At 39.6% G+C, this 14,176-nt stretch overlaps 1 protein-coding gene across 4 annotated transcripts in view; it reads left to right on the plus strand.

Moving 5' to 3' along the window:
* Window positions 1-5,707, plus strand: part of rab28 (RAB28, member RAS oncogene family) — a 40,899-nt gene extending 35,192 nt beyond the window's left edge. For 3 of the 4 annotated variants that reach the window (XM_047353843.1, XM_047353844.1, XM_047353846.1), the window contains 2 exons: window positions 3,087-3,188; window positions 4,367-5,707. In XM_047353843.1, the coding sequence (XP_047209799.1) occupies window positions 3,087-3,182 (96 nt within the window). In that variant the 3' untranslated portion in view covers window positions 3,183-3,188; window positions 4,367-5,707. The remainder of the gene's footprint in view (window positions 1-3,086; window positions 3,189-4,366) is intronic. The other variant, XM_047353845.1, reaches the window with a different exon arrangement.
* The last annotated feature ends 8,469 nt before the right edge of the window (window positions 5,708-14,176 follow it).

Genomic DNA, 14,176 nt, shown 5'->3' on the forward strand with positions numbered 1-14,176 from the left:
ATTCCAAATCTGTGGCTTTGGTCTTCTTTTCTTCTTGTACAGTATTTTATTTATATATTGCACAATTCATCAATGTCATCTCAGGGCACTTTACAAGGCAACCAGGTGATATCCAATAATATGTGTATTCAGTTGAGATCAACCCAGTTTATTCCAAAACAATGCAATCATATAGTCACATTCAGATTCAAGTACATACAGTTCACTAAGTTAATGGTAATATAGTACAATCAGTCAGTTGATCATATATTAGCAATTATTAAAAGGCTGTCTATCTCTGGAAGGCCAGCTGATTGGATTGAGTCGTTGACTTGGCAGCAATCACTCTTCCTGAGCCACATGTAGTGAATTCAGTCAATCACTATCAGCAAAAAAACACATTGCTGTAAAAACAAAAATCACAATTATACTCTAGAACTTAAGTAACATATTGAGATCTTTGTTTTGTTTGGGAAACACTGAGGTGAAATAAAAGCAACGAGCAAACATGTTATAGAGTAATACATAAGGAATGTTTATCATTTGTCTTCCAAGAAAAAAAAGGTTTACACATTTTTAAAGGAAGACAGAGTTTAAAGCTTGTCATGCATCCAGAGATGAGGCTTCAAGCAGGTCACGGCTCTGGGTGTAGCTGTGGGCCCAGCAAAGCCTCATTATCAGCTGTCATGTTTAGAGAGCTGAACACAGAGGTCACAACCCCCAACAGTATTATATCTGCCTGGCAGCCCACTCCGTCTTGGTTCTCTGTCGCCGGATCAGATAGTGAGGCTACACATGACTCGGTAACCCCGACACTAGGCTTCGGCGGCTCATTAATCAGATGAGCAACTGGGGAAATTCAGCATTCAGACTGATCTCCAGTGGTGATGCAGAAGAAAGGGTTGACTTCATTCTAAACCACCGTCAAATATAGACTTATTTATATCTAAATTAGAAATAAGGACCCTGACTTCAGCCTAAAACTCATCAGTCTACCGGTACTCATTGGTCAAGAAAATAAGATGGATCGAGAACCACATAAGTCATATTTTGTATTTTTCAGCATCATTAGGTGAACTAATAATTAAGTTTAAACCGTCTGATAAATGAATGATAGGCCACACATACTGGTCCTTCTCAAAATATTAGCATATTGTGATAAAGTTCATTATTTTCTATAATGTAATGATGAAAATTTAACATTCATATTTTTTATATTCATTGCACACTAACTGAAATATTTCAGGTCTTTTATTGTCTTAATACGGATGATTTTGGCATACAGCTCATGAAAACCCAAAATTCCTATCTCACAAAATTAGCATATTTCATCCGACCAATAAAAGAAAAGTGTTTTTAATACAAAAAACGTCAACCTTCAAATAATCATGTACAGTTATGCACTCAATACTTGGTCGGGAATCCTTTTGCAGAAATGACTGCTTCAATGCGGCGTGGCATGGAGGCAATCAGCCTGTGGCACTGCTGAGGTCTTATGGAGGCCCAGGAGGCTTCGATAGCAGCCTTTAGCTCATCCAGAGTGTTGAGTCTTGAGTCTCTCAACGTTCTCTTCACAATATCCCACAGATTCTCTATGGGGTTCAGGTCAGGAGAGTTGGCAGGCCAATTGAGCACAGTGATACCATGGTCAGTAAACCATTTACCAGTGGTTTTGGCACTGTGAGCAGGTGCCAGGTCGTGCTGAAAAATGAAATCTTCATCTCCATAAAGCTTTTCAGCAGATGGAAGCATGAAGTGCTCCAAAATCTCCTGATAGCTAGCTGCATTGACCCTGCCCTTGATAAAACACAGTGGACCAACACCAGCAGCTGACACGGCACCCCAGACCATCACTGACTGTGGGTACTTGACACTGGACTTCTGGCATTTTGGCATTTCCTTCTCCCCAGTCTTCCTCCAGACTCTGGCACCTTGATTTCCGAATGACATGCAGAATTTGCTTTCATCCGAAAAAAGTACTATGGACCACTGAGCAACAGTCCAGTGCTGCTTCTCTGTAGCCCAGGTCAGGCGCCTCTGCCGCTGTTTCTGGTTCAAAAGTGACTTGACCTGGGGAATGCGGCACCTGTAGCCCATTTCCTGCACACGCCTGTGCACGGTGGCTCTGGATGTTTCTACTCCAGACTCAGTCCACTGCTTCCGCAGGTCCCCCAAGGTCTGGAATCGGCCCTTCTCCACAATCTTCCTCAGGGTCCGGTCACCTCTTCTCGTTGTGCAGCATTTTCTGCCACACTTTTTCCTTCCCACAGACTTCCCACTGAGGTGCCTTGATACAGCACTCTGGGAACAGCCTATTCGTTCAGAAATGTCTTTCTGTGTCTTACCCTCTTGCTTGAGGGTGTCAATAGTGGCCTTCTGGACAGCAGTCAGGTCGGCAGTCTTACCCATGATTGGGGTTTTGAGTGATGAACCAGGCTGGGAGTTTTAAAGGCCTCAGGAATCTTTTGCAGGTGTTTAGAGTTAACTCGTTGATTCAGATGATTAGGTTCATAGCTCGTTTAGAGACCCTTTTAATGATATGCTAATTTTGTGAGATAGGAATTTTGGGTTTTCATGAGCTGTATGCCAAAATCATCCGTATTAAGATAATAAAAGACCTGAAATATTTCAGTTAGTGTGCAATGAATCTAAAATATATGAATGTTAAATTTTCATCATTACATTATGGAAAATAATGAACTTTATCACAATATGCTAATATTTTGAGAAGGACCTGTGTATTATAGATCCTGTTTTTAATCTGAGTTTTAATTTTGTTTCCTGTTCAAAGTTAATTAGTATTATGATCTCCCAACTTCTTTAAAACAAAAGTATATTAGTGCTGGCCTTTAAATATTTTGCTGCTTGCATATACATTTGTTTACTCTTTTGGTGGCATTGCTTACTTGTTGATTTTGTAAGTTTGGCTCTGTGCTCTCTGGAGCTGTTTTTCATGTTTTGGTTGTCAACTTGAGACCATTAAACATCCTTTCCCATCTGTTGTCTTAAGTCAGACTCTGTTCATTCTTCTCTTGCTTATCACACTCTCTCGCCATTGTTCTGTTCCTTTTTTCCCATCTTTCCCTCCGCATTCATCCACTGCTCAGAGGATTGTGAAAGCTGAGCTGGTGGACTACCCACAAGATGAAGGCCCGATTAGACAGGAGAACGCTCAGCAAAGCAAAATCTGTTTGCTTCAGTAATTGAAAGTATGTCCCTACAGTTACTGAGTAGATATAAAATGTAGTAGTTGTAGTTTAGTCTCTGTAGTCCACATACGACCTCTAGAAACATATAATAGAACCTGATGTCGTCTGCCATCATGTTACAAGTGATTCAGCAGTATTTTACTAACCTGTCTTCATGGTAACTTAGACCTTCAGATACCTCCAGACCTTTATTTCAACCAGAGTTTAAAATCCCGGCATGCATGTTGAGCCTTGTGTTAAAGAAACAGCTCAGCAGTTTGAGATAATGCTTATTCAGGGTCAGGCCAACACCACAGTCATGTCTGCACACTGCAAATGTTCTCTCAGTCAGCAACTGTAGTAAATCACTCTGTGCACATTTAACAAAAAAAACATTAAATGTTACATTTTACAATCCCTGACCAAAAATATGGAATTACCTTGTGTGGAAGGTGTTCATTCTGATGTTTTACTTTGTAGCAAAAAACAAAAATACAATTATGTTATTAACCAGCTGAACATTCAGAAATAAGCATTTCTACACCGAATACATGCACAGGTCTTACCATGCAAATGATGCCACAGTTTAAGGAGAGCCCTTTCAGACTTTAATGACCTGTTGGGTCTGCTATTCCAAAGAAACATGGAAGGATCATCTCAAATAGGGTTCCTTATGAGGTAAAGGAGCAGGTCAGGTGGCAGTCATAACCTCTGCAGTAAATGTCGGGATGGACAATGGCATTTTAGATGCTTGTTTTATTTTTCAAGATGATGATGTGTCTTTCCAACCCAAATGTTAGAACCAAGTCATACACTTTAAAAGGCAGTTCTACCAAATACCAAGAAAATGTACAATATATATTCTATGTTTGAAGAAAAAAATAAATCTCTCAATATTCTTGCATTAAGGACAATAGAAATATTTCTGGTAATCCTGACTGACCTAAAACAGGAAAGGTTTAGTCTTATTTAACGTCAGACAGGGAGAAAAAATGCTCCCTTTTTATGAAGTGTGCATAAATATCTGGTTTCAACTTTAAAATCTCAGTTTTTAGATTCCTTTGGTATCTGAGGCTGCAGCTTGCTACTACAGCTTCCTTTGAAACATCGCAACTGTTGCAGCAGCTTTTGAACCCACTGCATGTGTGTGTGTGTGTGTGTGTGTGTGTGTGTGTGTGTGTGTGTTTCCTCTTTTACAGCGGGTGGTGAAGGCAGACATCGTGAACTACAGTCAGGACACCGTAGCCAGGACAGTCAACACCCCTCGCAGCTCCATGTGTGTGGTTCAGTGATTCTCTCCAGCACAAACACACATACGCATTAAGATGTAAAATTGTCTTCAGGCAGTGTTGGTCTGTTAAGAGCTTCGAGTGAATTGGAGGAGAACGTGTTCGGAGTGAGGCCTCTGTGTTCCTGTGCGCCAGTCGAATGGCTGGGATGAAGAGCAGACTGCGTGGCTTCGAGGCCTTGCCGTGTAGTTTGGATATTTAGCAGGAATAAGCTCTTGGGTAGTTTACCGAAAAGAAATGGCATCAGTTTTTTTATGTTTATGTGCAGCTATCAATTTCTTTTACACTTTTAAAGCTATTACCTGATTTATACTTTAAGGCAAAGCTGGTTATTTAAGGGAGCAATTTAGCAACTGAAAACATTCTTATAAACCTTTTTTCTGCCTTAGCTCTTAGTTTGATGGAGTCAGTATATTTCAGCACTAATACCTGTTTAGTACTTGTTTTTTATGTAACATTGCAAATAAAGGATGTTTTGCAACAGACAGAGGTGAACATCTTTTGTACTTTTCTTGAGATCCTGTTCACCAGTAAATCAAGTACATGGAAGTGAAAATGCTGCTGTTTATAAATCTCCAATTTCTGTTTGCCAGTTAGTTGCTTGCTCAATGTGAACAGTGTGCTGTTATTTCACCTCACACCTAAAAAGTTTATTTTTAAATAAAAATTCGGTTTTTATTTGGTGTTTTCTGCAGGTCCAACATCAGGCTACGTCCTGCCAAGTAGTATTGTCCAGGTTCTTTTAGTTGAATTTAAAATGGATTTAAATGATTTAGCTTTTTATTTAATTTTACATTCCCACCTTCATTTTTCCAGATGCTGTGTTGGTGAAGTATTAATGAGCCTAAACTAAATGTTGTATGTCAGGAGTTTTTAAGCTTTACTCTTACTTTCAGTTAGTAAATAGAGGTTCCTGTTGGAGACGATGCATAAGGTCTTAATTTTGCTGTCTGTCTTAAATGTCTGTTCTTTAACTTGTCCGTCTTTAAATGTGTTGAGTTGCAAGCCACTATTTTCCCAGTTTCTACATGATGCTTATATGTGGGCATGATGTTAAAACTTAAAATGAAGTCGTTGCTTTAGGTGTAAAGTATGCATTGGTATAGTAACTCATCTGAATGATCAGAGAACATCCTGTAAATGCTGAATATGTAAACAAAATGTACTTTTTGGGAATGTATAGTTGTATATGACGTTACAAAGCGACCAAGATTTGTTTCCAAATAAAAAAATGCAACATGGAAAACGAAATGTGCTTGTGTTGTCCCTTTGTAAGTACAAAACCGATTCCATTTTGGGAGTTTTGAGGTCTTCAAAGTGCTGTTTAATTATAAGACGCTGCGTATGCATACACGTTCATTTGACATGGGATTTTGATTTGTTTCCCCCCCCCACCCCGTTTGTTTTGTTTCTCCTGGAGTTGAATTGCAATTTAGTAATGGAGTTTAAACGAAAAATCAACATGGAAGACTCACCATTACCTCCAGCTTCGTCTAATTACTCCTCCATGTGGCTCTGCTCCACCTTTCAGCTTCAAGTCTGCATTTCCCCCTGGCCAATCATCCTTCAAGGCTCAGCTTTTAAAGATCTTTATCCATGGATCCCTCCATTCTGCAGCTGAACTTTGACCCTCCTCCACCCCATCTCCACCATTTGGCTTCCAAAGTCTTTCCAAATCTCCTCAGGCCTCCACTCCACCACCAGGATTGGATCCCAGGGGGAAGACATCTCTAAATCTAACCCTAAGATGTTCATTCAAGCGCATGTCATTCTCAGCATTCATGTCTTCCACTGGGGTCCGAGCGCCAAAGAAATGGACATTCACAAATAAACTTTTCTAATTGCATCCCTGTCTTCTCTTTGTGAGTCTTTCCAGGTTGAATTACACCTGACATGGAGTCCTTAAGTGCCGCATTTCCTGTTTTTCCCATTTTCTTATGGACAACAGACATGTCTTGCTGGCCTCCAACTGCTGTAATGATGCAACTCAATCATTCATTGTATTTAAGGTATCTTACAAATACCATTGCAGTATGGATTCTTGTAAAACCAATATTAACATTAACTCTTAACTTTGGTTTATAAAATTTCCTGTTTTGGGGGTGCCTCGTTTCTTTGATGACCACTACTGATTGTGTTTTCCCATCAGGCCTCGATCCTGACATCTTTTAATTCTATTTACACAAGATCGTGAACATAAATTGGCTTGGGATTGTCTTGTAGCCTTTAGCTTTGACATGGATATTAAATCATTTTCTGACCTGTCAGCTCTCACCTTTGCCTTCTATGCTCCACTTTTACAGCACAGGTAAGGCTATCTACTTTTCATCTCTGCTAGACACACTTCCCTCTTGCTGACTGCAGGATTATCAACTGGAAGCCACCCCTTACAAATGTTTCGCTCCTTTTGATCCTGGAACATGTCAAGGTGGCAATCAGCAGCGGGGACATTTCCCCACCACCCCCTGTAGCTTTCCATATGATCCCTGTTTCCCCCACTGGTTGTAAGGTGGCTAACCTTGTTTATTATTTAATATATATTGTAATGATGTGGTCATTCAGCAGACAAAGCACTGGATGCGGTGAGCAAAGTAAAATATTTAGGTCATATCTGAAGAAGTGATCTTTGTGATGATGAAGCGACAGCTAATAGGTTAGCATGCAGATATTACATGTGCAAAGATAATGTGTGTGAGAAAGTGTCCCCTTTCGAAGGCTATTGCACCTCTTTTTATACGGCTCACTTGAGAGATAATTACAGTGCAGCCATGATGAAAAAACTGCAGGAGGCTTTTCAGGATACATTTAGAAGCTTCCTTAGGCTTCGAAGATGGACATCTGGAAGTCAAATGTTTGTCATGAGTAATGTGCCAATGTTTTATGTATAAATTTGTGTGCCCTTTAAAAGAGTCTAAAGATTTTAATAGTAAGAGCTTTGACTGTTATAACACATGGTGACCCAAGGGATCCGTCAGGCTTCTATAAATACTGGAACAAGTGTCTGTATATTTTGTGATAGTTTTATTGTTGAGTGAACCACAAAACTTGGGAATCCAGGAGCTCCAGTCTTTTGGCAACTGTTGTTAGCCAAAAGGTAGCATAACATGCATTTGGCCACCAGCCAGAAAAAGACTTTCCATTTCAAGTTTAGTAGGGCAATGCTTCTGAACTGGCTGATGTTATGGGAGTCTTTCTACTTTGGGGTAAAGATAGTGATGACCTAGACTGCCCAGGCAGCATCAGGGAAAGGTGTCAAACATCACAGTTTGCTCTTTGAGAAAGGGCTGTGATGATGCCAAAGAAATCTCCTTTAGGCCATCATTTGTCAACTTTTTACATACTTGCTCAGTGTGGTGCATACACAAAAGTGCCCAGAAGCATGTTTCTCCCTTCTGAATAGGCTGAATGACTGATTAAAAGCTTGAAAGCACCTGTGATACGAATTGAGGTTTAACACTTCGTTTGAAATATCACTTTATTGCAAGGATTAATAGTCTCTTTGGAGGTGCTAGCAAATCCTGCCATACAATTATAGTATATCTTTGTAAAATAAGAAATTATAAATTTTTTTCTGAGTCACTAAAAGCATGTAGGTATACATTAGTCAACTGATTTTAACAAAATTACTTTTCAGGATGAATGAATCGCTGTCAACATTATTGCAGTACTATATTTATAGTAATAGATTTAAAATTGAATGGGTACATCTTTCCATTCCTCATTTATATGACTCATATTACTGCGAAATGACTCTTAAATTGTATTTGTTTTGGCCTTAAAAACGAATTTGTTAAACTTTGCAGAAACCTTGAAACAGCAATTGATGCTCATTTGAGAGGTATAGTTTTACAATCCTCAATGCAAGCTCTGGTGAATGTGTGCAGAAGTTGTCATTACTCAACCTTTGTTAGCTTGTAACAGATTCAGGGCTGGGTGTCACTGCAATATTTCACTTCGTGCTGAGAACAAAATCCAAAAGGAAGAGGCCCCTGGAGGAGGTCATGTGAGCAGCAGATGACGGGATCTAGACCATTGCCAATGAGTGCATCACAGATTAAAGATCCATGCGATGAAATTTAAGCGTGAGGGACAGAAACCTGACCACCTCAGTGATCCTCATCTACACAGACCTGGCTAATCTCTGGTAGCTAATGAGGCACCTGGTCTTTGTTCAGTAAATCTTCACTGAAAAAGCACCTAAATCCACTCTGGACAGATGATACAGACCGCTTTATAAATGGTTGTAAGCTGTATTAATTAATCACCTTCACAGTCCGGCCTTTTGTTGCTCTCACACAACTGTAAGAATGGTAGAGTTTAGTGTTTTTTGTAGCGTAGTCAGTACCACTAAAATCGTGACATTTTCAGAGGGATTAAGTGTATTTGGAACTCCTGAGACAAACAAAACAAACAGTATCTTTTAGTGGACATTTTCCACATATATCTTCCCCCAGGTGCCTTCAAATGGGGCTTTCTTTGACCACAAACAGCTGTGAGACTCTTATAGAGTCCACAGCCCAGGTGGGGTCATTCCTGCACACGTCTGTTGTTTCGCCTGAGTGGACGTCTTAGGATATGTCTCTGCTGAATTTTTGTCAAGAGCTGTCACTAGCGCTGACAGGCGAGACTTGCTCTTGGCTTTGCTGCTGTTTAGACAGGTGTTTTTGGCAAGGAAAACAACAGCAGCAACATAATATCAGAACGAGTCTCTTACTAATCTTTTGCCCATCGTAAGAAATGATTCACGCTTAAAAAAAAAGGCAAAGGAGAGTCGGGATATTTGTCAACATTATATATCTATTAAAATAACTACATGTAAAAAAGGGTTAAATTCACTCTGAATAGCACAAAGATCCTTTTCTTAATAATTGATTTAAGTAAAGAAAGCATAGTCAAAACAAGGCATTAAGTCTAGCACAATTCTACTGTCTTCTCCTACAAGGGAAAAAGGTAAAATAATCTCTAAGATGTTCGTTCCCTCGCTTTGGGGTCACAAATAATTAAGTGTCAGGTCTTGTAATCCTCTTCAGAGACCGTTACCATTATGATGCAGGCATGATATTAATCATGAATTGGGCTCGTGATTCTCTTCTGTTGTTATTTCGTGCATCACAACATTAAAGAGTTTGGGAACCACTAATCTAAGCTGATTGAAGTTTTGACTTTTATCAGAAGTTGTGCTGGTCTCTCTGGAATTAGGGTTTCAAGTTAAAATGTGGAGTTCTAAACCCAGGTGGTAATCTGGTGGGGAAAGGTTTGGGAGAAGAAGAAGAGATTTAACGATTCAAATAACCCAGGCATGTCAGTTTTCTTAGCAGAACAGACAGAAGGTGGTCCGGATCTTGTTGTGTCACCTCCAGCTTTTTCAGATTGGGTCTCTGGACTTGAGGTTCTAACCATCATGTTTCTCAGGTCATCTCACAGGAAAGAAATCACCATAAACAGCCTGAATCTCATTCTATGGCATGGAGGTAACTGCTGGTTTATCTGTCCAAGGTTGTTGAATGGTTGGAATATTTTCCCATTTTGAAATCACTCCCATGCCGAATTTGATATGAAGAAAAAAAAGCTCAAACATTGCAGGAACTTCACTGAAACGTTTGAAACATTTGTAAGTATTAAAGCAGACAATATACCCAAAAACATTCAGTGCAATCGACTTGATGAGGCTTGGTTTGAACTCGGTTTTGCTTCTCCCTTTCATTTCTGTGTTCAGTCTCTATCTCAGCTCCCTGCACTGGGAGCCAGCAGCTTCTGAGGAAGAAGCCTACATTTTAAAAACAACTATATCTTGAAGCTTCTGGGATCCAAAGTCAGCGCAAAAGCATCTTAATGACTTTAAACAGAGCCATGTAAAAGATCCAATCTGTGTGTTTGTGGTCACTACACTCATTTTCCATGTAGGTTCTAGGAAAGATGCAGAAATAAACAGACAATGGTGTTTTTATGTACTTTGATAAATCTGCTCAGCACACATGATCTCAGATTGCCTTTTGGTCATCCACGAAAACCAGAACACTTCTTCCTTCTGGAGACCTGCTTGTTTGAAGTCTGAATGCACAACTCAGACCTTTTTTAATTTCTCTTTAAATGCTCTTACCCATCTGTGTTTCTCTTTGCTAAAACTCTGTGATGACAGTCTCAAAAACCACATGACAAGCTAGTAAGAGGGTCCATAGCTGGGCTCTTTTTTTGTGTGTGTGGGCAGACTGGGGCCAACACCCTCATGATTACCCACTCACCCTCTTCCGTTTTCCACCTGTACAGAGTGCCAGACCCACAGTGCTGTTGGAGAAGGCAGAACTGAGTCAGGGCCTCTGATGAGCTCCAGTGTCCCTGGTCCCCACGGTGGTTCCCATCCGCTGTTTCATTGGGCCAGTCAGCAGTGACAGGATTGACAAGCAAGCCTGAAATAGGCCAAAGCTGGCATTCATTTGTTCAGTGCTCTTATGTGAGTCAATGCGGCTTAGTTCCTGGGATCCTTCAGGAGATTGTTCTCTTTTTAACTGCACTGTCTCTAGGAAGGGTGTTTGTATTAAATTGAATTTAAAATTCTGCTTGTCTCATTTGCTGCTTGTGCTGAGCAGCGCCACTGTCCCAGAAGGTGCCCTGTATCTGTTCCAGCAAAGAGGCACTCGATTTATTTTAGGGGTAAGGATGTGGCCATTCAGAGGGGTCGTATTTATAGCCTGCTGGTGTGGTGAGAAGATGGGCCAGAAAAAGCAGCGATTCTGAAAAAGAGGCCCAGGGGACACAAAACTGAAAGTCTGATGCACTCCAGAGAATGTGCATTGGTGCCTTCTCAGTATGATCTGCATTTAAAAATAGATAGATTTAAAAACGTAAAAGGAACAAGGAAAATCGTGCTGCCAATTCCTGATGTTTGGGCTACTTGAATGGATATCCCATTTTGCTGTAGTAAATAGCAGCTACTAGGCTTCATCAATGGAAATTAAAGGTCAAGGGGTAGGGCTAATGCTTTGAAATTAAAATATACTCAAATTGAGCAAATATAGCTTAGAAATGTTCTGAATTTTGATTATAAGTATCTACCAGCAAGTGTTTTACTTATTTTTGTTTTAACTGGTGAAACGCTCACAACTTTCCTTCTTGAGGAAAGCCAGGTCAGGCTAAACTAAAACCGATAAATCTTCTAGATCACTTTTGAAGTTGGTCTGAGAGAATCCATCTACAGGATGTATTTTGTCCGTTCACACCTCTATTTAATGTGGTTCAGGTGTACATTTGTCCTTGATTACCAAGGCCAAATGTTGCTTTCGACTATCATAATCAGCGAATTTAAAGGTCGAGCTTATAGGATATGAAGACATCTAGTGGCAAAATTGCATATTACAATCAACCTACTGCTGAAGATCCAGTAACTGGTATGTACGTTCTCAGGTTCTGTACATATAAATGCAAAAATACGTTTTAAGGTAATAAAAATGCTGATCTTTCACACTATTTTACACATAAGGAAACAATGATAAAAATCTCTTAACTTTTCACTTTCACTGCTCCACAGTCGAAATGTTATGTTCAGTCCATCAGTATTGTAAATTTACATGTGAGTTCAGTTTGGCAAATTGACAGCCACTGTTTGAATGTTTTGTTTTACATTTCATAAATAGGTCTAGAGTTAAGTAGTTTTTTTTATTACAGTAAAAGACTCTCAACTGTTATGTAGCTACAGATTTTCTTATACAGGCCATGTATTGAATTGTCCATCTGTAGTGGCATTTTTATATAGTATTTATTTTGCTTCTTGCTTCATAGCACTTACTTTTTTTAAAATCGATGTTTGGTGACAAACTGATGCAGTGCATAGTGTTTTACATATACACACAGAGAAATATGCTGGCACCCTTGGTAAAGATCCATAAAAACAGTTACAGCACCTTAATATCCCACTGATTTGTTTTTACTCGTACTCGTACTCGTCGTCTTCCGCTTTATCCGGGACCGGGTCGCGGGGGCAGCAGTCTCAGCAGAGACACCCAGACTTCCCTCTCCCCAGACACCTCCTCCAGCTTCTCTGGGGGGAGCCCAAGGCGTTCCCAAGCCAGCCGAGAGACATAGTCCCTCCAGCGTGTCTCCTGAGCTGTCCCCTGGGCCTCCTCTCGGTGGGATGATTTGTTTTTAATTCAACCTTTAATTTATGTACATTTATTTAGAGGAGTTAAAGAGATAATTATTAACTTAACAATATTTTATTTCTATATTTAACTTTTTTAAGTTGATCTATTTTTAAACTGACTTCCAAATAGTGACCTATGCCTGTTTCCTGCAGTATAAATATTACATGACACAGGTTCTTTTCTTATAGCCACTTGCTACTAGGCTGGACGACAACCCATATTTACTGGCCATCACACATAGTGAGCAGGATCGTTGCCAAAACTTACTTCATCAAGTCTCTATAATAGCCATTAGATGCTTTCTACATATCAATCATTTATTTGGTAGTGATGCCAGGAAAACAGGCCACACGGACTTAAGCTGTAACTATAATTAGCTTGAGCTTTTAGCCAGCAACGCTCCAGACGGATTTGGCATGAAACAAAGGATGAATGTGTAGAAAAACATCTCATGTCCAGTATGGTAGGGGGAGAAGTCACCACTCCGTCACAGGGCAACACAGAGACACACAGTTTAAAAAAAACTTGCATGCACACACCTAAGAGCAATTAAGAAAAACCCCAGGCTGGGGTTCGAACCCAGGACCTTTTTGCTGCAAGGCAACAGTGCTACCAAGTGCTGTCCTATTGCCAAAAAGGGGATTATACAAATGAGTGCAAGCAATGTTGCCAACTGTGTTTTTGTTAAAACAATAGTTTTCTGAACAAACGATTTTATTTCTAGGCTAAATAAATGTACTTTAATTTCACGCTGGATATTTCTAAAGTGAATTTATTTTAAATGTTTTCTTTTCACATCCTAGGTAAGGTAACAGCATGTTACAATCAGTAAATGTTGATAAAAAAGCTATTCTACATTACCTATATCAACCTTAGAACTTGCTCAACTCATGGTAAGCACTGTTATACTTTGTTTTTTAATAAAAAACTTTTTACTGAATAATTATATTAAGACATGCTTTTTATCGGAATGTATTTGTGGTTTCAGAGTAAATCACTAGTATTTCCTATGTCTGTGTAAAAAAAATAATATATCCCTCTAGTATATCTAATCAAAGATTAGACCTTGGCCTTGGTAGGATACTGGAAGAGAGTTCGATCTGATATAACAAAATGTCAGATTTCCAGGTGAGCAGATGATAAATGAACCTGGTTGATATCTGAAATGTCCTCTGATGTGCCTGTGTAGATGAAACAGTTTGATAAAGGATCTGCTCTGTTAGAGAAAAACACAGTGATTATACACCTAAAAACTTGCCTGTTTCTTAGCCCCTCAGTTCAGCCTGTGCTTATCCGCAAACAAACGCACCATTGCTGGTTGAAAACAGAGTTGGGTGTCGCTTCTTACTGTATCTTTTGTTAGAGACATGAGGAGAAAGGAGATGATGGGGGAGAATGAAAATATAAAGAGGGAGGCAGATTACAGGATCATTACTCAACTTTGCTTCTCCCTGTCTACTTCCTTTATGATTCCTCCTTCATTGTTCCCCCAAAACATGCTGCATGCAAACCTTATACAGTTGCTATTCAGTTTTAAGTGCTATTCATTACAAACCACTGAAAATAGCATTTATTTAATGAT

The sequence above is a fragment of the Girardinichthys multiradiatus genome, chromosome 23 (assembly GCF_021462225.1).
Source record: "Girardinichthys multiradiatus isolate DD_20200921_A chromosome 23, DD_fGirMul_XY1, whole genome shotgun sequence".
Classification (NCBI taxonomy): domain Eukaryota; kingdom Metazoa; phylum Chordata; class Actinopteri; order Cyprinodontiformes; family Goodeidae; genus Girardinichthys; species Girardinichthys multiradiatus.